Source organism: Acanthaster planci, linkage group LG07 (assembly GCF_054643075.1).
Source record: "Acanthaster planci isolate LZ-2023a linkage group LG07, COTS_SCS, whole genome shotgun sequence".
Taxonomy (NCBI): domain Eukaryota; kingdom Metazoa; phylum Echinodermata; class Asteroidea; order Valvatida; family Acanthasteridae; genus Acanthaster; species Acanthaster planci.
In genome coordinates this window covers 14,110,167-14,134,564 of record NC_141783.1, presented here as the reverse complement: position 1 = coordinate 14,134,564, position 24,398 = coordinate 14,110,167, and the positions used below count along the sequence as shown (strand labels likewise).

The 24,398-nt window shown below is 43.1% G+C and overlaps 3 protein-coding genes across 3 annotated transcripts; 2 read left to right on the top strand and 1 right to left on the bottom strand.

Moving 5' to 3' along the window:
• The first annotated feature begins 21 nt into the window (after positions 1 to 21).
• On the top strand, positions 22 to 11,114 carry LOC110980894 (tyrosine--tRNA ligase, mitochondrial-like). Its single transcript, XM_022237951.2, has 13 exons — positions 22 to 81; positions 4,432 to 4,587; positions 5,131 to 5,275; positions 5,402 to 5,577; positions 6,108 to 6,209; positions 6,545 to 6,659; positions 7,401 to 7,479; positions 7,741 to 7,850; positions 8,003 to 8,101; positions 8,540 to 8,606; positions 9,279 to 9,467; positions 9,780 to 9,905; positions 10,280 to 11,114. Exons 1-13 carry the CDS (start codon positions 41 to 43, stop codon positions 10,312 to 10,314), a joined length of 1,440 nt encoding a protein of 479 aa, XP_022093643.2. The 5' UTR covers positions 22 to 40; the 3' UTR covers positions 10,315 to 11,114.
• Positions 2,732 to 4,388, top strand: LOC147798652 (uncharacterized). Its single transcript, XM_087139532.1, has one exon. It carries the CDS (start codon positions 2,777 to 2,779, stop codon positions 3,995 to 3,997), a length of 1,221 nt encoding a protein of 406 aa, XP_086995658.1. The 5' UTR covers positions 2,732 to 2,776; the 3' UTR covers positions 3,998 to 4,388.
• LOC110980844 (coiled-coil domain-containing protein 40-like) lies at positions 10,581 to 24,392 on the bottom strand. Its single transcript, XM_022237856.2, has 18 exons — positions 24,305 to 24,392; positions 22,707 to 22,786; positions 22,403 to 22,485; positions 21,442 to 22,042; positions 20,859 to 21,040; positions 20,327 to 20,630; positions 19,544 to 19,701; positions 18,858 to 18,998; positions 18,596 to 18,699; positions 18,063 to 18,306; positions 16,953 to 17,135; positions 16,306 to 16,551; positions 15,850 to 16,063; positions 15,065 to 15,326; positions 14,331 to 14,481; positions 13,545 to 13,703; positions 12,866 to 13,024; positions 10,581 to 11,754 (listed from the first exon to the last, which is right to left on the bottom strand). The coding sequence occupies exons 1-18, from the start codon at positions 24,322 to 24,324 to the stop codon at positions 11,506 to 11,508; spliced, it is 3,540 nt and encodes a 1,179-aa protein (XP_022093548.2). The 5' UTR covers positions 24,325 to 24,392; the 3' UTR covers positions 10,581 to 11,505.
• Between the last annotated feature and the right edge of the window lie 6 nt (positions 24,393 to 24,398).

Sequence of the window (24,398 nt, the reverse complement as noted above, 5' to 3'; positions counted from 1 at the left end):
GTACCGGGACTCTTGGTGGCGCCCTTCCGAAAAATTCAACATGGCAGCCTCCATGGGAATGAATAGTGTGAAATGTTGCTTGTAAGTTAATCGGGGCTTAATTAACTCTACCGAAAGCAAACTTGTGTGAATTTTATGCTGATTACTTTTATTCACCAGTAGTGCTTTTATGCTTGATCTTTTGATTGATGATTCCAAGAAAGATAGGCCTAGAACTTGATGGACTAACGTTATTACGCCCCAACTACAGCATAAGTCCCAACTATAGTTGGGACTGTCCTAACTGTAGTGCTGCAGTTGGGCTGGCCCAACTGTTGTTGACCAATGTCCATGGAAAATGTCTCAACATTATCCAAGTCAATCTGTCTCACACTTGACACAATTCATGTGAAATGTGGCACTTCATCTGTTCATCTAGCCCTATGACCAGTGACATGACATTTGTAAACAATATAACTTTGGCACATGCTGGGCGCATCGTGCACACAGGACCTCTCTGCTGTAGTTGGGCCACCCCAACTATAGTTGGGACGGCCCAACTATAGTTGATGCTATAGTTGGGGCGTAACATTATCACCTATACTATAGGCCTGAATACTGCCTACTGTCAGTGTCAGTAAGGAGGCTAATAAATTTTTTAATATTTTCTCCTGTTTTATTTTTGAAGTTATCTTGAATAGGATGTCACAAGAAATATTTTGATACGACTTTGGTTCCGTCGGACTCTGCAAAGCATAGAAAAATCTATTTGAAGCAGGGATGTTTCAAGATGTTTTTTGTACATTTATTTAGGCTTATTCATGTATCACCTTCCACTGGTGTATTGCAGAGCAAACTGTGATTATTTTTACAATAAAATGAGCGTAGATTTTAACTGAAAACCTAAACATTCATAGTTTTGTAAAGTCTTTGTTCTTATTTGTGCCTTATTTCACTTATATGCTGGCTTCACTTCAAATTTTAAAAATTTTGAAATTAGGAATTAGGGCCTAAATGGAAGAGCTACAGCATGCAAAAAAATACGAATTTCAATCACAATTTCCTATTTAAGAAAATAAGCTTCCAAATAAACAGCACCCTCAGTCATTTATTAATGTCCCATTTACTGTATATTATTATTATAGTCAGAATAGTTGCGTAGGCTTTTTCAACATTGGGCTTGATGGCCTGAATAGCTTCAGTCATGTTAGTCCGAGTAGCTTCCGGGAAATTCCTCTTTTTTCTCTATATTAAAACCTTACCACCATCATTTGAACCTCTGATCCCCACTAAATTCCAAGGGCAAGGTGGGTGCATTAGACAGTTTAAGGACCGTTTTGGAGGTGGTTTCGAGATACAACCATGTACGATACAAGCTATTTTGAGTGAAATTGATTAATGGAATGGAAGGCCTATTATGAAGGGTTTTTGGACTCTACTACCACCTAAGTCAAAATATTAATAAAGGTGATTCATTGGTACGTGTGTTGTCCACGTTTCTCCGACTAGGCTTAAGTAAGCATGCTAAGCCTTAAGGAAAGAGTAGGGCCCTGGCCTAAGCTTAGTGAGCATAAACATGATAAATGTGATAAAACAGATAAAGAGTTGACTTTCCGAAGATGCTTGTCAGGCTTGTGCAAACGAAACAAATTGTTGGACTCTGATTGACGGTCTGGTCATGCACGTCTAGGCCCACGACTGTGTCTGCATACAATGGACACTGAAGCATGTTTGCTTGATGGTATAAGGGAGGTTATGTAGGTCAGGCATGTCAGGAATTATAATAAAGCAAGGTCATGAAGGTGATAATTTGCACTTTCATCTTCAAGACTCATTTGTCGTAAATTTAGCTAAAACATATTTTTCTTCCACCATTTCCACATGTTTTGCCCGAATCTCATTAGCCTTTATGTAGGTATTACTTACTTTATTTGGGAATTTAATCTCAATCCAATTAATTTCAAACTTTCAACACTTAAAGGATAGGCCTGATATGGTTCAAAATTTCACTGTCCTGAAAAGTAGTTCTAGCTTTTATTAAACTGAGTTGTTTTTAGATAAGTCTTGAAGGTTTGCATGGTGAATAGGTACAATAGAAAGTAGGTTTGCGGTAGCACCATGGACGTATCTCTTTTGTGAGTATTTGCGGTTCTGAAAAGAACCAGTGGTACTCGACGTTTCGAGCAGTATGCTCTGCTCGTCATCAGGAGAATGCCGGATACTGACTGGGAGTGGAGCTTAAGTAGTCTGGTGGAGGATTCTAGAGACAGGGGATTAGTCCGATGATGCGGACAAGCCCGTCAAGCCCAACATCTCTAAGACCGAACAGCAAGCCATCAACAGCCTACGTAGAGATCACTCCATCCACATCCTCGCTGCAGACAAGGGGAACGCAACTGTCGTCATGGACAAAGCTGACTATGACCGTAAGGTGCGGGATATTCTTGAGTCGGGTGCCTACCGGCCCCTTCACAAGAACCCCATACCTTCCATCCAAAAGAGATTCCAGGCTAAGCTCCTAGCCCTCCAACGGTCAGACAGCATCTCCATGGCCCTATACCGACAGCTTCGACCCTCAAGTTCAAGATGTCCAAGATTCTTCGGCCAGCCCAAGATACACAAGACCGGTATCCCACTCCGACCCATCGTAGCTTCCCGAGGTGGCCCCACCTACAACACTGCCAGGCACCTCACCAAGATCCTTCACCCTCTAGTTGGCAACACCCCACATCATATCAAGAACTCGGACCAGTTCGCCCAGTTCATCGACGGGTTGTCTCTACGCCCCACAGACATAATGGTCAGCTTCGATGTGGTCTCGCTCTTCACTAATGTTCCCACATTCGAAGCATGCACCATCGCCAAGGATAGGTTACTTCAAGATCCCTCACTCAGCGACCGGACCAACCTCACACCACATCAAATCCACGATCTCCTGAGCAGCTGCGTAACATCTTCCTGCTTCCAGTGGAGAGACAAATTCTTCGAGCAGTCTTCCGGAACCTCCATGGGATCGCCTCTATCCCCGGTTCTGGCAGACCTGTTCATGGAAGAATTTGAGCAGACAGCCCTCTTCTCCGCAGACCTCAAGCCCAGCGTATGGATCCGGTATGTGGACGACACTTTCGTCGTCTGGCCACACAGCCCACAAGACCTCCAGCTGTTTCTTCAACACCTCAACAGCCAACACAACGACATCCAGTTCACCATGGAGCAGGAACAAGACGGTCGCATTGCATTCTTGGATGTCGAGGTTTCAAGATCACAAGATGGCACCCTATCCCGCACAGTGTATAGGAAGCCAACACACACCGACCGCTACCTAAACAACCGGTCTTTCCACCATCCCAGCATCAAGGCCTCCGTCAACAGAACCCTCGTGCGCCGAGCATACAACATCTGCGACCAAGACCACCTGCAACTGGAACTTCATCACATCTCCACAGCACTACAGCGGAACGGATTCAAGTCAAGACAGATCAAGACCCAAGACCCTAGACCCCCTCCAGACCAGCGGGTCTCCTATACCCAAGGTCAACCCATTAGGCACATTAGTTCTGTCACCCTCCCCTACATAGGCAATACCTCCCACCGGATCCAGCGCATCCTTCTACACCATGGCATCAAAGTCTTCCATACCGCCCCCAACAAGATCCAAGCAGCTCTCCAGTCACACAAGGACAAGCAAGACCCCAAGACCAAGCCAGGCGTCTACAGGATCCCCTGCGAATGCGGCAAGGTGTATATCGGCGAGACTGGCAGAGATCTCACCACCAGACTCAACGAACACCGAGCCCATGGACGACGAGGGGATCTCGAGAAATCTGCCATCATCAAGCACTCCAGCACTGAAGACCACCAAGTCCACTGGCAACAAGCCCATCTCATTGCCAACATAGAACAATGGTATCCACGCCGTGTTCGTGAGGCAATTGAGATTTACAAGAACAGAACAGTTCCGCAAGACACAGGCTTCATCTTCAGTGACATCTGGCGCCCCATCCTCAACCCTTCTTAGCTCGCCTTATGGGTCATCTATACCCCTTGGCACCCTGCCCCAGTTCTTCCTTTAGTCTGCCTATGGGTCCTCTATACCCTTAGCACCCATGTTTACCAATCCACACCCCCAACAGTACTGCCACACCTGAGTAAGTTTACCGCCACGCATCACCGAGCCAGCCTAATCCCTTCTCCAGAGTTCCCGCCTTCACGCATCATCGGACTAATCCCCTGTCTCTAGAATCCTCCACCAGACTACTTAAGCTCCACTCCCAGTCAGTATCCGGCATTCTCCTGATGACGAGCAGAGCATACTGCTCGAAACGTCGAGTACCACTGGTTCTTTTCAGAACCGCAAATACTCACAAAAGAGATACGTCCATGGTGCTACCGCAAACCTACTTTCTATTGAGTTGTTTTTAGAACATTTTTTCTCCTTTTTTTTTTTTCCAGTGTGTTTGTCAATCGAGCACTGGCATGCTGGGGTAAGAGGCAGGTTATAATGTCATTATCTGGCCCACATACACTGAGAAGATGGTACAGCAGTAAACGCAATGTCTTGACGCTGAGTGAGAGAGGCGTCTTCCATGACATCTTCCCTGAAGCAAGGTGAATCAAATGCTTGACCTGGTAGAAGTTTCAATCAGTTGTGTGCCTTAAACTTGTTTTTCCTTTGTATTGAAGTGATTTCCAACCGTGCTATGTTAAATTAAACTCTTTAAGATTGTTGCTTTACATCCTTAATTGACTGTGTGAAGATATGCATTTGAAGACCAGAAGAAAAATTTACACAAAAAAATATAAAATTACAATTTAAAAAAAATGAAAAAAGTAACAAAACCAAAATTTACCAAATTTTAAAATACTTAAATATTTCAACTGTTTGCATCACTTATTGGCTAATATTTGTTCACTCCTGATACGTTGGTTTGGAAATTATTTTCGTCGCTCTTATGGCCTTATAGAACTGAAGCTAAAAAGATATGGGAGAGAGGAGATGTATCCAAATATTACATACAAAATCTTCTTTAATTCCATTAGGCTACATTTAAAACTAACGTTTTTGTAATATTTTGTAGAATTATGAAGACTTAAGTAATGCGGTATCTAAAAACTGACATTCTTCATGGTCTGTTTTTCTGTTTCTTGCAGTGATCTACCCAAGTTGCTGACCTCTGAACCTCAGTGTATTTACTGTGGGTTTGACCCTACAGCAGACAGTCTCCATATTGGTAACCTTCTAGCCATCATTGCGTTACTGCATTGCCAGAGGGCAGGACACAACCCTATTGCTCTGGTGAGTATCACTGGGGACACCAGTATTATTTTCAGGGAGAATAATTTGAATACCCCACTCTCTATACCGAAAAATATTACACTTCAGAATTTATTGGTTACAAACTTATCTTATGGTTGTTTTCAGATTGGTGGGGCAACAGCATTGATAGGCGATCCCAGCGGGAAGACAAAAGAGAGAGCACCCCTTCAGTCTGCAGTGGTACAGTCCAGTGCAGCCTCAATTAAGAGCAGTCTGGAGAGAATCTTCACCAATCATGAGAGGTTTTTGTGGCAAGAGGACAGGCCACTGCCTCAAATCAGGTTAGAAATATCTGCATCTGTCAATAAACCCTTTTATGGGGAAGGCATGTTTGATTGTGTTCCCTGAATCTTATTCAGTTCAATCTTATTCAGTGTAATCTTTTAAATGGGATGGTGCCGGACTATTTCTGGTTTCATGCCTTACTTTCACTTTATTTAATGTGGCTTAAAACATTTGGATATAATTACTCACAAATTTTAAATTCATAGTCATAAGTGACTTTAAATGAAGTTTCACTTCAGTGCTTTCAGTTTTATTCTCAGGTGCCTCTAAAAAGTTAATCTCATGCTCAATTCAATAAGGCCGATGTGTGAATAAGGCCAGTTGTGGAAAACCTTTCCCTTTGAGCCACTTGTGTGTCAAAGCAACTAGTTTCTTTCTCCCATCTGTTCTTTACTTTCGAGGTCCTTTCAAATATGCCATTCAAACGTGTTGAAGGCAACCCTTATATTACATATATCAGACTAGAGAATACCTTTTGTATGCCAACTCCTTGTTCAGTTGGACATTTACTTATTTAACTCCCCAGAATTATGGACAACCACAGTTGGTACAAAGATCTGAATGTTATCAAGTTCTTGTCCAGTGTCGGTCGTCAGCTGAGAATGGGCAAGTTGCTTTCAAGACAAAGGTAATATCTTACGTCACTATGACCTTAAACCTTTACTTCAAACATTTTCTGTGATGAACTTCTCCTGGCAAGTAAAGTGTGAGCTGTACCCATGGAGTTGTGGCCAATTACTTAAATCAGCTCCCCAAGAATCCTCAAGAATTGTAGATGCATGTTATCCATAGGATTGGTTACTTCATTGTCATGTAGATGAAATCCTCAAACATTAGAATCTTTGGTTTTTTAAGCTTTCCTTAAAGCACAGAAAAATCAAGCTCTTCTGCTCACTTCCTTGTCTTATATCTTATATGTCCACAAGATCATTTCATGGTGAGAAGGTGCATTTTTTCCCTCAGTGTCCAATCTCGTCTGAGTAGTTCTCACGGAATGAGTTTTGCTGAGTTTTCCTACCAGTTATTCCAGGCCTATGACTTCCTGCATCTGCACCGCGAGTATGGCTGTCTCATCCAAGTGAGTGTTTGTCACTAAACAGGCAATTTCACTGAACATCTGTATTTTGAGTTGCTGGTCTCAATTTGGGAATTGACATGGATAGGTTTCCCGGTACTCAGTGTTTTGCCATGGTAATGTACATGTATGATTGAGTCTTGAAACCACTGATATTTTGTAGCGAATAAGATCTGGTCAACTGAGTAGCACCTACCTTTTCTTAATTCCAGAAGTGGAAGGTTGTCCAATTTTGAGAACTCATCAGGGCTTTTTCTATTTCCACTGTCAGTCTCAAGCATAGTCACTCAGTGGGCCAATTTCATAGAGCTGCTTAAGCACAAAATTTGCTTAAGCAGGAAAAAAACTTTGCTTAATAAACAAAGATCGTCAATTCAAACTATATCTAATTGTTATGCTAACCAAAAAACTGCTAAATACTATCCCAAAACAATATACATCACATGGAGTTTTGGCTGGTTACCTGATTTATCAAGTAAGGTTTTCTCGGGCTTAAGCAAATTTTGTGCAGTTCTGTTAAATTGGCCCCTGCCAGGCTTTTCGGAATACTCAAAATATTTAAATGTTAAAATTAATAGCGATACATGTACTGAGTTAAATTTTTATAAATGTATTTCTGCCGGCTACTGTCTTCTGCTTAAATGACATTTTTCATCAAGTTTGTATTGTTTTCGAGCTTACACTGGGAAGCTGCCATACAGTATTACAGAGAAGTTTCAGTGTGAGATTTTGGGTTTTTTCCAGCTTGGAGGGACAGACCAACTCGGTAACCTGATGACTGGTCATGACCTGGTCCAAAGGGTCACAGGCAAGAATGTCTATGGTAAGCAGCACTTGGATAGTCATACTCTAGTCTGTGTTGGAACAACTGTTTCGTTGAGACAGAACTTAAGCTAGGCTTGGGTGTTCCCAAGTTAACATGCACATATGTGGGCAAATACTGGTGTTCCCACGTAAAACGTTGAAAGTGGTCTTAGTTTTGCAAGTTTCTTGAATATTCTAATGCTAACATACCATTGTGAACGTCTTACAGTATTGGAGTTTTCAAGGCACTTACATTTTTTAAAAATGTTTATTTGAAAAGGCATTGCTATCCCATTAGTGACAAGTTCATCAGGAGACAAACTGGGCAAGACTGCCGGAAATGCTGTCTGGATAAATGAGGACAAGACTTCGCCCTTTGACCTCTACCAGGTAATAATGGCACATGGAATAGCTCTTCCTTACTTCCTGTTTTGCTTTCAAATGATAGAGGGACTGTCTTTCGAACTCATTTCACTGCTGTGTTAATTGAGCTTTCTTACTTTGTATTTTCAAGGACATACTCATTTTTTTTTCCCTCGTAGTATTTCTTGCGTCTACCCGATGCTGACATTGAGCAATACCTCAAGCTTTTCACCTTCTTACCACTGAATGAGATTGCTGATATCATCAGACTTCACAAGGTAGGATGACATTGTCTGCATTGAAAGTTTATGTGAAAGGATCAAGGAAAACTGTGACCTCTAACTCTCATTTGGCCCTCTCGGAGAATGTTGCCTCTGGTTCATGTATCATCATGTATCATTTTCTTGTCCATAACATTTTTCCAACCTTCCTAGAGTTTTGAAATGCCAAAATGTGGGCCCTAAGGTTTTCAGGCAGCAGCACTGCCCACTGTTCACGTGTCTATCTGCATGATAAGCATTCCCTCTTTCTCCTTGTATACTTTTGTCGGTTCTGTTTTTCTCAAAATAAAATTCACATAATATTGTTTTGCTTTTGTGTGTATGAAATTGCTCTAGGTATTTCCCATGTATTCCTTGTGCTTCATTTCCTCTTTATTTTAATCAGGCAAAGTTAACACATGTTTTGTAACCTGACATGGTTCTTTTTTGCCACAGAAAGCACCCAAGAACCGCAAGGCCCAAAAGAAACTAGCAGAGCAAGTGCTGTTACTTGTGTATGGAGGTAAGGATTGTTAACAAAGATCATGGAACCATATTTTTGCTCAAAGTTTAATACCAGCTGGGGCTAATTTCATAGAGCTGCTTAAGCACAGAATTTGCTTAAGCATGAAAAAATGCTTAATAAAAAAAGGTTACCAGCTCAAATTTACCAAAAGACAGGTAAGTACCATTCCAAAACAATATACATCACAAGAGGTTTTGGCGGGTAACCTGATTTGTCAAGCAAGGTTTTTTTCATGCTTATACAAATTTTCTGCTTAAGCAGCGCTGTGAAATTGACCTGTGGATATTTCTTGATGTCTGTTGACCTGTCCCTTTCTGTTCTCACAAGGCATTATTGTGGTTGTACAATTTTTCAGTTTGTCGACATTGATGTATTCAGTGTTTTTTTTAATGTGGATATTTGCGAATGATGCCTCATGCAATTAGACATCCAAGCGGATGAATAATCGATCGATAGTGTGTTGTGACGTTTTTCTATTAAAGCTTGAAACATGTGGAATAAGGAGCCCCTAAATAATTGGACAAAATAGAGAACACATCCTGGATGGTGTAATCAAAGAGCTTAAATGTTCATAGGATGTGTAAGTTTGCCTACTGGTGGGAATCACAAATGGGCCTGAACATGGAGCATCATTTGTCCCGTCATTTGGTTCATTTGAAACTTTTCCAGAGGCTGGTCTGAACAGAGCACTGAGACAGACAGAAGCCTTGTATCACACCAGCCCAGCAAGCCTAGAGCAGCTGAATGATGCAGAGGTCATGGAACTCTTCCAAGGAGCGGCAGTCACCAGCCTCCTCTTGGAACCAGGCTTCAGTATAGAGATGATGCTGGACAAAGTCAAGTGTCTGCCCCAAGGAGGTAAGTCTAGTCTGGACTTAAAAAAATAACACATCATCATCGTGATTTTGACGAGGAACACAATATGGACTTGTTAGCTGTAACTGAATCATACTTGTTGCATCAAAAAATAAGAAACTAAGGCTGCATCCGAATCTGTTGTCTAGAGCTAGGGCTAGGTCTTCACTCCATTGAAAATGTGTGGAGACGCGTGGACAATAGACATAGCCATAACTCTTGAAGCCCGTTTCGAACATGGCCTAAATATGAAAATATAACCCCCATGTAATCACAACCTCAGTCCCGTTCACCTGCTTCACTTTCATTCTGTAGAACGAGGCAAGTTAATTCTACAAAGTGGTGGAGTGTATATCAACAATCAACGCATCACAGATGCCTCACTGGTACTGACCAAAGGTGACCATGTACTCAACAATGGTCTAACGCTCATCAGAGTAGGTAAGCTAATTTAAAGGGTACCGTCATCACATTATTCTCTGTGTACGCTGAATTAGAGCTTATCGTCTTGCATTGGGAATGTGCAATTTGGTGGCATAATTTAGTAAAGATGAGAGACCTTTTGGCCAATGAATGCTGGGTAATGGCCTCAAAGCTTATTTTTGATTGGCTGTTTTTGCACCGTGAAGATTTTTTCCTTTGTGTGTACACCCAGTTGCATGAGAGGTCACCAAAGTTTAACACAAACTGCTTTGAAGTGTTGGTAAATTACAGTTGTGATATCAAATTTTGTTGAATGGAATCATGCTCAAATTCATGCTTTGCAAAGTGATCATGCAAACACTAAGCAATTTTTTTCTTTTTTTTTTTTTTAGGGAAGAAGAATTACTACATAGTGAAATGGGTATGATGGCAGTCGGCACCCAATTCCTGGAGGTCTTTTTCAAATGTCCATGCCAATACCTAAATGCATTCCCTCCACGCTAGTGTATATAATCTGGAATACGGTTCTGGGTAAGCCAGCTACAATGGCTTCACTATTTCAACAGAGAATGCAGTTGGGTGTTTTGAGGTGAAAACAAGAACAGCAAAGATAAAGGTTTACATGATAAGGAATATTTATCTGAACAAGGGTTGGCCAACATAAAAATAAGTTCACCATGACATTATTCAAAATTGTGTCTTGAACTGAAACATCTTTATTCACACTTTTCTTTCCTTAATGAAGGTTAATTTTTGTTACAGCATATGCTAATTTGCTGTCCACAACATGTTAACCCCTTAACGCTGGGACTTTTTTCTGAAAGCTGACTCCGAGAATTCCAGCCTCACTTGGCCACGAAGGCCACCTGCCAAACCGCAAATTCTCGGTTAGTGGCCCTGCGTGCTCTGCACGCTTTGATTTACACAGTGAAAAGGCTGATTGTTCGGTGGCATGCGGCTCTACTCACGCTTCCACATTCCCGTTGCCTCTTTTCAAAGTGGGACTATTGTGAAGCTGGTGATGATGCAAATTCGGCCTTTTTATTTCTTGGCAACACACAAAGGCCAATCACCATATATACAAGAGCCAGGGTGTGCCAAGAATAATAGCTGAAAAGCGGGCTGAGGGATCTCAATTTTTACGACGTCTCTTACCGCTTCCCGATGAGAAGGGGTTAATAGAAGAGACTTTATGCAAATAAATCACCCAATATTGGTACAATTTAACATCAGTCTGTATTACATTGTTTCCATTAAGTGTCATTCAAACAATTTTCCTAGATGTATACCTACTAAACTTTGAGGACAGAGTTTTTAAAGTCTCTATTCACGACAGAAGTTAAATCTCTTAATAAGCAGAGTGTGTTGTGAAATAAAAACATGCCATGTACTACCCCACATAAACAGTGCTTTCCAAATATTCAGATTTACAGCAATTCCAAGGGTTGCAATCACACCCTCTGTACTTCCTCCTCAACAGGCTGTTCCATCTATTGCTCACCACTCACTCCTTCACAAGTTATATAGAAACAATTGTTCTTGACCCTTCTCTTCAAACTCGGTGCTGTTCCTTCAACTTCTCCTCCTCCCCACCCTGTGACCATGGTTGTCATTCCGCCTACTGCTCCTCCTCCCCCACCCCCCTGGAGCTCAGCATCACCATGACCTTGCGCATGGCCGGCTGGACGTGCGGGTACTCCTGGTTGATGCGATCCACGATGGTGGCGATGGTGTGGGTGCGGTCGGTCTGCTTCTGCATCTCCGACTCCAGGGCGGCTTCTGTCTTGCACAGCAGGGTGTACTTGCCGTCCTTCAGGGCCTGGTAGTACTTGACGCGCTGCTGCTTGGCCAGCAAATCCGTCATGTGCTGCAGGTGGAATGTAAAAAGAAAGCATATGAGAAAAAAACTCGGGGGAAAAAATATTTAGGCATTTAAACCCAGGTGACAATCTGGCTTAGTATAAGAACTCGAAATTGTTCAGAGCTGGGAAGCCAGGCTTTGAAATTACCGTGGCTTTTAGAAATATTATCTGTTATGACAGCAAATTAGTTGTTTCTGTTTCGTCGTTTTTTCCTCGTAATCTCTTTTCTTGTAACCTTTGCTGAAGGTGGCGTAACTTCACAGAAGCAAACATGTCAGGGGAACCCTGCTGACACAATCCGACCCAGGCCATTGTATCGTAGGCCGTGTCTGAAACGGGCTTCCAGAGCTAAGGCTAGGTCTATTGTCCGCGTGTCTCCATGTACTTTCAATGGAATGAAGACCTAGACCTAACTCTTGACAACAGATTTGGATGCAGCCATACACAAGTTCATTTGCATGCATGCATACAGTTTTTACTGAACCTGACAGCGTTTTTTGGTTGCATAGGCTCGTGCACAGCTACAGAAGCTCTGTGTACCTGAGTACCCTCGTACATTCCACAACCAGTGCGGTCATTTACAAGTAAGGATCTGCTGAATTTTGACCAGTTCATCTTCTTTTTCTCAGACCGTCAGAATAAGCCACTTGCGAGTCAAATTTGAATAAAATTTGGTACACTGTGTTTGAAACGTAACAATTTGAATTCCCCAGACTAAAGACGGTGTTGCTATACCTCGTGATTTGGGGCAAGCTTTCGCATAGTGACCACCATCTCTGGAATGGACTGGTTCCTTTGTGCCGTTCTTATCCATTGAGAGAAGTGTATTGTTGCAAGGCATCTCTTATGTAACTAAGCAAAAGCTTGCCCCGAATCACGAGGTATAGCAACAGTGGTTTTAGTATGGAGAATTCTAGTTGTTATGTTCCAAGAATTTAAAGAACTCGGTGTACCAGATTTTATTCAAATTTAACTCGCAAATGGCTTATTACCTGCAACAAATTTCCTACAGTTTTCCTAACAGGAAATGATGACCTGACAATCTCTCCATTGGCACTTCACATACCAATGCGCTACCAACACAAGAAATGACCCCGACACGGCCTCAGCACTGACCTTCTGCTTGATCTCCACCAGTCGGTCCAGGTCTCCATCCAGCGTGTCGGCCGTGCTCTGGAGCTGCTGGAAGCCAGTCTGTTTCTCTTCCAGCTGTTGGCTCAGCATCTGCTGGTGGCTACGCAGTTCCTGGATATCCTGGTCACAGTTACCAGCATCCTGGGGGGAAATGTAGGGTAGGGGGTGGGATGTGTTGACAGAATTATTGCCCAAAAATACACTTCTTGCCACTTTGAAAAACGCAAACAATAAACACACTCTAATATTAGACAAGTTTACACCCCCACGCTATGGACTTAATGGGAAAGGGAAAGCATTCAAGGCTTCATAAATGTGTAGATGGGGTTGAATTTCATGAAAACGGTCCACTAGAACAGGTTTTTACCTCAAGAAATGTGCAAGACGAGAATAAATAGGACAAGTGCACTGAAAATATCTAGGTCAGGTTTATCTCGGCTGATGGAAGATAAACTTGAAGGCCACCTTCATGTTTTCTTCCAGGAAATGAGGCAGAAAGCCAGACTTTAACAGTCACTTCGAGATTCAGCTGAAAAAAAAATCTCTCAGACAGGTCAGTGGTTTAGCCAAAGACTCCACAAGATCAAGTGACTTGTTTCAGTGATTTTAGATCCAGTGATCTGATGAGTATTTCAAGCTCCGGGGAGGGGGATCTTTGTACCTGCTGCGTCTGTTTGATCTTCTTCCTCATCTCCGTCAGTTTCTTCTGGAATGTTCCCTTAGTCTCCACCTTCTTGTTGAGCTTGGACTGGGCATCACCACGAGTCACGATGGTGTCCCGGCGAGATACCGCCTTCTCCATGTCCTGAATGAGCTTCTCCTGGAAGACCCAGAGATATTTAGGAAGTAATGGAACCGGTCTTAACAAACGGGCATTTTCTCGAGAAAAAAGATGGGTATTTGTGCAGGATGAAATGCGAAGGAGAATCCTTTTGAAATACGTTCAACTGTTTTCATACACAGTGAAATTAGAGAACACTATGTGGACTTCTAGAACTATCCGGCCTGAGCATGAAGTGCACCCCCAAGTGGCAAAAGAAAGACAGGTGGTAGTAAGTTTTCCAAGTGGGTTCTTGCACACGTTCTACGTGTACACAAAGACCATACATTAAGGAATAAAAGATTTCATTTGTTATGCGTGCTCCGCGTCAGATGCGCCATTGATCTCCATTATAAACGCCCGCCTATGCGGGGAATACCAAAAAACATGCCCTATATTTTGTTGCGGATAGTTATCAGATTAAATCAACGTTCAACAGTTCACAGCAAATGCTGTAGGAAGCTGCAGACATGAGAAGTTGCAGAGCACGTTGTGATTATTAACAAAAAAATTAGCTACAATCAATTGTATCTGAATCTGAAAATAAACTTGATTTTAAATATGCAGCTTCTGGTCGTGAAACATCGCAGTAGTAAGTATAATAGTTGCCTCTAAGCCTGAACTGACCTGTAGTTTCATGAGCTGGGTGTGTCGCACCTCCATGCGGTGGATCTCGGCGGTCATGGCTCGAATCTCACCCTGGCCGACCTCCGAATCTACGGTGGCCTTGGCCTCGCGAGCCAGCTGGGTTTTCTTCTCCCACAGCATGATCTGACGCCTGATGGGGATACACAAAAATGGGGTCACTGACACGGATATGTGAAGCTAAATTTATGAAGACCGACTACTGTAGACACCACTGACTTGAAAGATGTTTGTGATTCTGTTTATACTTCTAAACATCCAAGGTGGTTTAGTAAACGCCTTTAAACACCATCTGACTTTTTTTGGTAGATGTATTTACCCACACCAATAAGCTGGTTGAGTGTGTCAATGAGGCAATGGTCATTCAGAGTGAGAGCACCTGACATCGCACCGGCTCATGTTCAGTTTCCATCAGTGCACAGCCATGCTGATAGGGCCGCTATTGCATTTTCTGCATGAGCTGTGGAAATACTGCATAGTGTCACATAGTGGCCAGGATGATGGAGGGTTTGTGCACATTCAGTTGAAAACTAATCACATGCACTCTGCATCATTTGCCAACATAAATCTATGAGCTCATGCAACATGTGCTTTGTTGGCTGCACCTCTCATTTCAGCTGCAAGTTTGTCGACCGTTAGATTCTCTTTTGTTCAGTCTTGAAACTCCAGCCTGGCTTTTCTCTGAAACCTTATCACAAGACATCTTCCCCACTTACTCCGCCTCCACCAGGCTGTTGAGCAGCCGCTCCTTCTCCTCCCCGAGCCCTTCCAGCTGGTTCTGCATCTCGATGCTCTCCCGCTCCGCCTCCTTGAGCGACAGGATGAAGTCATTCTCCATCAGGACGTTGTCCTGCTTCAGCTGCTCTCGCGTCTTGCCCTCCTTGGTCAGCAGCAGGTTCAGCTTCAGCATGTCATTCTGCATGCTGCGGATGCTGCGCTCCACGTCTCGGTGCTCGTTTTGCTGGGTGCTGATGTCGTCTGATTTAGGAGTTTTTAAGAATTGGGACAAGAATACATTCAACTTAGAAATGGATGGACAACAAAATTCAGGCAAACAAACATAAATCACACAATAACTTCAGTGGTCAAGTTTCTCACCTACTGTATCAATGTGGATACCCTTTGAGATACATTGTTAGTTGGGAAAAAAAATGTACAGTGCCAAACATTTTTTATCTTTGCCAGCATTTTGGTGATTGAAAAATTGTTTCTAGATTTTGATTGATGTTCATACATAAACGTTTTAAATATCTTCATAAAAAAAGGTTGGAACAGCACTTAGGAAATCTGGTTCAATTATAAAATTGTTTCTTTAAATGCTTTGAAATGGATTGTAAAAAGTGACTAACGCATTAAAGAATAAACCACAGGAAAGCTCACTTTGCACTAAACTAAACTCAAGAAACTATGTTTGCATGCTGACTCATTTTGACAGCTGCAGAATGTGTTTGAGGAAGGGCATTTAGAGAATTCAAGTATTCCAGATGTAACAGACACTCACTCTCGATGCGCAGCTTTTTCTGGAAGAGGATGGTCAGGGCTTTCTTCATGGTGTTGACCTCCGTCTGCTGGCTGTCTTTTTCCTGGGTCAGCTTGACCAGCTCACTCTGCTGCCGCAGCCAGTACTGCTGCAGGTCAGCAATTTCCTGCACCCTGGCATCGATGTTCTTTTGCAGGCCGTTGACCTCCTGCTCCAGGGGGCCCAGCTCCTCACCCTAGCAATCAATGAAATTTCAGACAACATCGTCAAACAAATCTGTAGACTGGGAAGTGCGACCGTTTCTTTTGAAAGAAGTTTCCCATTAGCCAACACTGCTGCCAATGCCAATTTGCTAATCAGAGCAGTACACTGCCTTGTCCTGCCTTAAAGTTACATCCATGAGTACTTGCCCTAAGCCAACAGCACCTAACTTCAATCTGACCAATTCTTCCCCTTCCCCCTCCCCCCCCAACTCACCCCTTGGGAGCTGATGATGGCCTCAATTTTTTTGTTGTACTGGTCGATCAGTCCCTGCTTACGCTCAATGACAGCGTTGCGCTTGACGATCTCGTTCTCGCTGCGGGAGATGATCTCATTTTTCTCGTGGATCTCCCTGTCCAGCTCCTGCATGCTCTTGTGCAGGTGCTCCACGCGAGTCAGGGTGTGAGACAGGTCCAGGGTGTCCCGAGAGATTTCGTTCTCCACCTTGGCCCTGGCTGCTTCCTGAACATAAAAGAGGACAAATTACAGGTGAGGTCAGTACTGGTAATGAGACCGACTTCTTTATGTCAAGTTGGGACTCAACAGTCAATTAAAGTAGGATTTTCTTCAAAAAATGTGAAAACCTACGTGAATCAGCAATTCGGTGGTGATAACTTTGGGGTTAAGACACAAAGCTTTCCATCGCACAAATGGCAGTGGATTTTGTAATATGTAAATCACACTACTAACACTGTGTCAGTTTATGATAACTTACTAAATCACTTAATATCAAAGTCTACTGACATAAAAACCCTTGAGTTCATGCTAGTTTGCTCCATAATTACTTTTTGTTTCAAAATTCATTCTGAAATGTCTTTATCCCGATGCCAAATAAAATCAGAGGGGAAAAAAATAACACCCACCTGTTCCGCGATGAGCTTGCGGGTTTTGTTGGCCATCTTGTTGGCATATTGAGACACTTTGTCCATCGTCATCTTCTGCCGCATGGTTTCCATGATGGCCTCCTCCAGTCGCATCTTTTCCAGGAATTCGCGCTCGATCTGCTTGCGCAGGGCATTGACCTCGTTCATCTTCAGCGTTCGGTCCTTGGAGGTAACCCAAACAAAATTGAAATCAAATTTAATCTTGAAGGAAAACAATTTAAGCAAAAGACGAAGGCTTTGAATACAGGGAAAGTACAAATATTTATTGTTTGAACTGAAGAGGCAAGAATCACACATGCCTGTATGACTGTGTGGCTATGTGTGAATAGCCGCAAAGCTGAAACCTTGACTACAAAGACAGAATTCTTGGATTTTGCCTCAAGTACATGGTCTGACTTCATGGACCTCCTGGGCATAAACAGTTGCCAATGAATTTTGACATGGGAAACCAAAGGCTGCTAAAAAGCAGTGAGAACTTTACATGTACATCATGGTTAGTTTTGACTATCTTCGTTTGCTGAGCAACAGAACATTTATCCCAGACAACATGCCTGCACCTAAACCGCTACGGCGTTAGAAAACGCAGCGACAGCTTTATTGATTTAATTTTATTGACACTGTATATAATTTGATATATACACTGCAATGTGGAAATAAATGTTGAGTCAAAACAAAAATACAACAGAGAGTACAAACAACACAGTAACATTTTTGTAGTTCCTAGAAATTTACACGCTGAGGAAATGGAGACTGCAAATCCACTAACGAGGGACAAAGGTCATATTCTGTGGGCAAAAAAGCCATACCAGGCCACAAGGCAACTACCTCATAGAATGACATGGACTAGAACACAAGTTACAAGACCAAACCAGAAACAAAAGTAATTATGAACTATTACTTTATGTCAACACATTTTTGTTCTATACAAACATTTCAGAATAATTTGCAGAAAAACATGAGGGAAAAGAAACCAGCGGACCACCTAGCTTGGACTGTTATTGATGCTGCAAGCCCAGTCATGAAATCGCTGGCTTCAGTCCACCTGGTTCAGTGGGTGAGTATTTTGAACCCTGGAAGGCCGTAGCTTACCGTGGTTGCCCTGTTGAGGGCCTGCTCTGTTTCATGCAGCATACGCGTGTAGGTGCTGTAGTCCTGCTTGATCTGCTCCTGCCGGGCTGTGCAAGTGGCGATCAGCTTGCGCACCGTGTTCATGTCCGCCTCGTTCTTGTTGACCAGGATGGTCAGCGTCTCGTTGTTCTCTTGCTCCTTGGCGATGGACTTGCGGTAGCCATCGATCTCCGTCTGCAGCGACAGGATCCGTTGCCTCTGTTGGCTGTGAGAAAATGAGGAAAATGCTCTGCGAAATGCTGATGAATGCTCACAAAAGCTGCATTTAATGTGAAATACAGTTAGTTGCTTGGTGGATAAATTAGGTTCAGTGCAAGCATGAGAAACCAGATTCAATTCTTCAAAGGGTCAACTTCATAATATTGACACGTAACAATTCACTCAAGCTTAGCTGCCCCTCAGTCCTTGAATTTCAATATTTTTCAGAACCTGAGGATTGGTTAATAAATCCAGGACAAATGTTCCATTTATTTGGACTCATGCAAATGACTAACCTGAGAGCTTCCTGCATTGCAGCATGGGCCTCGTCACGTCGTCTCATGCCAATAATGCTGCTGTTCCATTGCTGGTATAGCTGTTTCCTCTCCAAATTTATCGACTATTCAACCCAAAAAATGAACAAACTCATACCTAAACTGAAGTCACTGAAAAAAAACTGGATATAAAAAAAAAACAGCTCATTCCAAAGGGACGGTGCCAAATTGAATGCTGAAAATCTGGAGTTTTGGGATGATAAATGGGGAGTTGGGGACTGACCTCGATCTCCAAGCGGGCCTCAGCCAGTGCTTCCTTGGCCGCCTTTGTCTCTTCACTCTGTGCAAAACACTGGGCTTCATACAGAGCAATCTGTTCACGGAGCTTGTCGACGTTCTCTGTCAGTCTGTCCACATACAGATCCTAAAAGATAGAAAGGACATTTGTTAGCATTCTGTCGAAATCTAAGTGTACCTTTCTGGGTAGTGTTTTTAAATTCTGCCCCCAGCGTTGTTTCTAGTTTCATTAAGAGCCTATTCCCTGTTTGCCAACCATGGAAGAAGTTTGGAAGTAAACTAAAATGGACTGACGGAACTTAGAAACAATCATGTGAATAGCAACTTTTACTATTCCTTATGTGTCAAACAATGTTTCAGCAAAACTCTTAATGAGTCAACCCTTGAGTTAAAGGACTTTGAACAATTCTTGCAAAATGGAAATTCATGACAACTCTCACCTTTTGTATCAATTTAATGCCTGAATTTATCGGGTTGCCATACTAAGTGATATATCGAAATGAAGCATTGAGAACGGCCACTTACAGCATGAGAAACAAATACCTGAAGCATGTACTGAAAACTCATTTCGTGGGATCCTGTCACAGTTATTTCATTCAATCCTTCCCCCCCCCAAAAAAAAACAAGAGAAAAAGATTGCTGCCTTATTCAGGGAATAGAGGAAATTCCGACCTGTTTTTGTTTGGTGATCTCTGCCTGGTTGACTTCACTGTCAGCCTTCTCTGCTGCCCGTCTCATGACAGCGATGTCCCCCCGGATGTCCTCTTTGGCATTAGTCATGTAGAAAAGATGTAGGGCCAAGTTTTCCACCTCTGTCTGTAGGCTGGAAGCTGTGGATGCGACCAAAGGTACTTCAATTTCAATAATGCTTTGGAGGTGCACTGGATTAACAGTCTGACTTTGCAAGTAGGCACTGCTATTGCTTAAAATTCGTACAATTTCTGCATGAGGGATCTACTGATGGTCTGACAAACCTTATTTACTTCTGGGGGGAAAGAAGGTGGGTTGGTAAAAAAGAATGATAAAAACAAAAGTGAGTCTATTCTTGACAAACGACTCTTGCATGAAGACTTTGAATGAGGAAAAGGTTAGGACTCATCCTAAAGTAGATCTTAAAGCAAGTGACTGTACAAGGTCTGTAAATATCTACAAGCTCTTGAAGAGTGGAAGTAACACCAAGCCATGACAATAAGGCCACGTCTATTGCAACTGTTTCAGCTTAAGCTAATCAAAAAAGCATGCCAGTGAGAACAGCTAGTCACAGGTGTGAACACTGATGACGTCATACTTCATTTGGATATGTCTTGTCTTCATGGGAACTAGGTGGGGATGATGGATTGGGAGCTCCATGGAAAAGTATACATGTCAATAAAGCTGATCATCATCAATACATAGCCTTATTGGGACTGTTGTCTTTGAGCCTATGAATCACTGACACACTTTGCATTGCCTCACCGTCTTTACGCTGTTGTGTCACATTCTCCTGCGTGCTCTTGTACATGCCCCGCACGTCCTGCAGCTGCTCCTCGCACTGCTGGCGCCGCTGCGCTGCACCGCTCAGCTCATCGTGCTGGTGCTCCAGCATCATCTGCAGGCGGGCCAGCTCCTGCTGTAGGCCGTACAGGTTGACGCCCAGTTCCTCCCGCTCCCGTCGCCTGTTCCTGAGCGCCTCAGTCAGCTCCCGCAGCTCAAGGGTGACCTTGGTCTGCTGCTTGGTCAGGTGGTCTTTCAGAGCCACTTGGAAGCGCTTCATCAGGGGCTGTTGGAGTCAATGGGAGCAAGGTTGGAGGGTTACGGCAATGCAAATTTTTCTGCCATCCCTTTATAAAGGATTATCACAACACAGATGCATAATGTTCACATAATAGAACTGCAGCAGATATCAAATACTTAATTCCCAGAATATTTTGATAAAAAACATGATCTCAGACCTCACAAAGGCCTGTAAACTTGCTTTTGCATGGATTTGGGGGAAATTTTGACTTACATGATCGGGATCCAGCACCACCATTTCGCTCTCGTCATCGGACACGTCTGAGTCTTCGCCCACATCATCTTCTCCTTCCTCTTCCTCCTCCTCTTCACCGTCTTCCTGGTTGCTGTCTACAGGGACCAACTCAGTGTACCTCTGACGGTCTCCCCCACCGCCACCCTGGCTACCTTCCGTACCTGGAGAAAGGCAGATCAGGTTAGTTGGAAAGTCACAACCGGTTGTAGACTGCAGCTGAACAGCAGACCCTGGCCTGGTCTGCCGGCTATGGCTGACATGAGCACCAATGACAAGTGGATTCAGCTGCTTCTATTGGCACACAGACCGTAGCAAAGTATTTCAAATGAAGCCAAAAGATAGCTCTTATGTTTGCAAGCCACAGGGAATGGTTTGGACTCAGCGAAAGCAATATAGAATACCAGTCAAAAACAAAAGACATCTCATTAAATTGTAGCTGGTAACCTGTAATCTGCCGGGGAAATTTCTTCCACAGTTTGCATAAATTCGCAAACAATGACATTGGCGCTTTGACCTCTGTTGACCCACCCTGACCTCTACCTGGCCTCTGGGTGTTCATTACCTGTTACACGTCTGCTGAATCCTGCTGTGTCTTCCTCATCCTGGATTGGGCCATCACCACGTCGATCCTGCTCGACTTGAGGGGATCTCCTGGTAGAAGAGCCAGGTCTGGTTGCCGACCTTGGCCGAGTAGCAGAACCTGGTCTACTTGTCATGCCTGAGGCTGGTATTGGGTCTTCTGCTGGTTGTCCACCAGATGGGGGTCTCTGGGCTGAGCCAGGTCGCTGGGCTGAACTAGGTCGCTGACCTGAGCCAGGCCTCTGACCTGATCCTGGCCGGCTGCCAGACGGAGGACGGTCAGGTGTTCCAGCCCCGCCAGCTGCTGGTGATCCTTTCCTTGACCCTGCTGAACCAGGCCGCTGTGCCGAAGCTGGCCTGGTTGTGGATGCTGGGCGGTCAGTGGAGGGTGCCCGCTCAGGTTCTTCATCCACCTGTGGCTGGTCTTTAGGCGATCTAGGTGCAGATGGAGGTCTCTGACCCGAGGGTGGACGCTGCCCACTCCCTGGCCGCTGAGCAGATGCTGGACGCTCTCCAGACCCCGGTCGCTGTGTAGACCCCGGTCGATTTTCACCTTCACCGGGCACTCCAGAAGTATCCTTTTCCTTGATAATGGACAAAAAGATGGAATATTAAAAAAAAAAATCAGCCTGGACCGAAGCCCATGATCCCTGAAAATCATTCAAAGGACACAATATCAAGAAGTTGGTGAGGAGAATAAAGTGCTCAGCAAATGTCCACACCACTGAACATCCAGTGAAATTTGGTCCAGTGACACCTTTCTTACATTAAGCAACCAATGCTAAGAGCATTGGTGTGTATTTAACCAGCAATCAGCTCCTAAATAATAACTGTTCCCACTGCATCAATGATCTCTCAAAATATTAATTTACAGCAAGAGGGGCTGTGGTAACCATTTTACCTACTTCTTATTACAGCTTATTCATCAAAATTTTCCCTTTTACCTCCTTCAGTGCCTGGACATTGATATCCTCGACAACATCTGTTATTCCTGTCTTGTCCTCACCATCAATGACCTCCTCGTTATCTTTAAAGTAATTACATTGAAATGAAAATGTCACATTCAGTACATAAAGAGCAAAATCGTATCAATTATCTGCAAGCCTTTAGGCTCCACTGTACAAAACCCCACAGAGTCCAGAACTTAATCAACTTTGTCAGCTTCAATTTTGGCCTAAACTTTACATTTGACCTTCCATTCTTAGCCTACTTAGGTATCCCCTTCCTGGCCCTTCCTTCACGCCCTACCTTGAGACTGGGGCATTTCTTCTGTTGGGTCGCCATCCTGTGCTGTTTCAGGCTGGTCATTTGCCAGCTGATCTTGAACACTAAACAAAAAACAAGAAATAGGGCCTTATATCCTAAAAAAAATTAACATAAAGGAGGGAAATGGGGCATTCTGTAAAGAAAAGTCTTGGGAAACAGCTCCATATGTGGGTAACACTTGATGCCTTTTGCACAAACCTATCAGACTTGTCTGAAGTGTTTTCTAAGTAAATGCTTCAGAATTTTCGCAGCTAAATTTCACTTTTTGGGACACGTTATCACTTTCTAACGGCAGTCATAACATTTTAAGGGAAAATTAGTGTTGTCCATAGGCCTAGGTTGTAGGTTGGGACATGCATAAATGAGTGGCGGCACTGTTCATTTGGGAACTCATTTTCTTAAATAGGAAATTGTGATTAAAATGAGTCTTTTTCTGCACACTCTAGCTCCTCTGTTTAATTTACAATTTCAAAATATTTCAAATTTCAAGAGAAGCCAGCATTTAATTCATTGAAATAAAGCACAAATAAGAACAAAGATTTTATGAAAATATGAATTTAAATTAAGCTACTCAGTCAAAATCCATACTCATTTTTGTGTACTAACAAATCACAGTTTGCTCTGCATTACAAAAGTACAAAAAGCATCCCAAAACATCTCAAAATATCCCTACTTCAAATCAATATTCCTTTGCTTTGCAGAGTCCGATGGAATTCAAACTTATTATCAAAATGTTTCTTATGACATCCTCTATAAGGACAAAGATCACTTCAAAAAGAAAACAGAAAAAACAGTTAAAAAAATGTATGAGCTTCCCTAGCCTAGCTAATGTTAGGCCTAAGCCCCTAGCACTTTTTTTTTAGTAGGCCGAGGCCTCTCCGTACTAGGCCTATGGGGCAGCACGGACATGTATCCAGGAGTTTCACATGATACCAGGCAGCAACAACACTGCGCCGGTGAAAACAACTGCAACGAGCGGGTGCGTAAGTACTGATCAGAGAAAAGATTGTGTAACTTGATCCTTGGACTGGCTGGTACACGCATACGTCGCTGAGGTCGCTTTTTTCATCGGCGCAGTACCTGGCATTTTGAGAGAGTCCAGGATGTCCGCGCTGCCCCACACATGCCATACGGAACTCTTTCCACGCCTGGCATTAATTTTCTAAACTTAGTTTTACTTTTCGCCCCAAAAAGCAAACCACCCCACTATCCACACAATTTACCCAGTGCAATATCTGCAACAGTTCACTATTTCCACACTGCTACAGGCCTTGAAGTTAGCTTGATCATTTATGCCTCAGACTAAGTCGAGTCACCTGGTCTGCTGGTCATGCATTGTAAGTCACACACTCATCACAGCCGAGCATAATCATAATTCATATTCATGGCCTATGCATGGCCAATGCCACATCTGTTTTAATTCTGTGAAAAAATTCTGCAAATTACCTTTTGTTGAAATAAACACCTTGGGCATATAAAAACTGAAATTAGAAATTACTAAAAATTTCAGTTCAATTAGCGTTAATGAACCCGATTAACAGATAAAATGCTAAATTTTAAGTAGTCTACCCATGGCCTACCTGTCACCGGTATCTGCCATTTTCGCTTGTTGTTGCTATGCGTCGTAAATAGAAGTTAGCTGGTACTATTCGTTCACCTCGATAAAAATGAACA

Bases quoted from the DNA above. Each gene is read 5' to 3' on its own strand.
- LOC110980894 (XM_022237951.2), top strand. From the start codon at position 41: ATGGCAGCCTCCATGGGAATGAATAGTGTGAAATGTTGCTT. The intron at 5,578-6,107 runs GTTAGAAATATC...TTAACTCCCCAG, and splicing joins AGGCCACTGCCTCAAATCAG to AATTATGGACAACCACAGTT. The intron at 7,851-8,002 runs GTAATAATGGCA...TTTCCCTCGTAG, and splicing joins CGCCCTTTGACCTCTACCAG to TATTTCTTGCGTCTACCCGA.
- LOC147798652 (XM_087139532.1), top strand. From the start codon at position 2,777: ATGGTCAGCTTCGATGTGGTCTCGCTCTTCACTAATGTTCCCACATTC.
- LOC110980844 (XM_022237856.2), bottom strand. From the start codon at position 24,324: ATGGCAGATACCGGTGACAG. The intron at 20,631-20,858 runs GTAAGTCAAAAT...TGACTCCAACAG, and splicing joins TGGTGCTGGATCCCGATCAT to CCCCTGATGAAGCGCTTCCA. The intron at 18,307-18,595 runs GTTAGTCATTTG...ATTTTCTCACAG, and splicing joins GCAATGCAGGAAGCTCTCAG to CCAACAGAGGCAACGGATCC.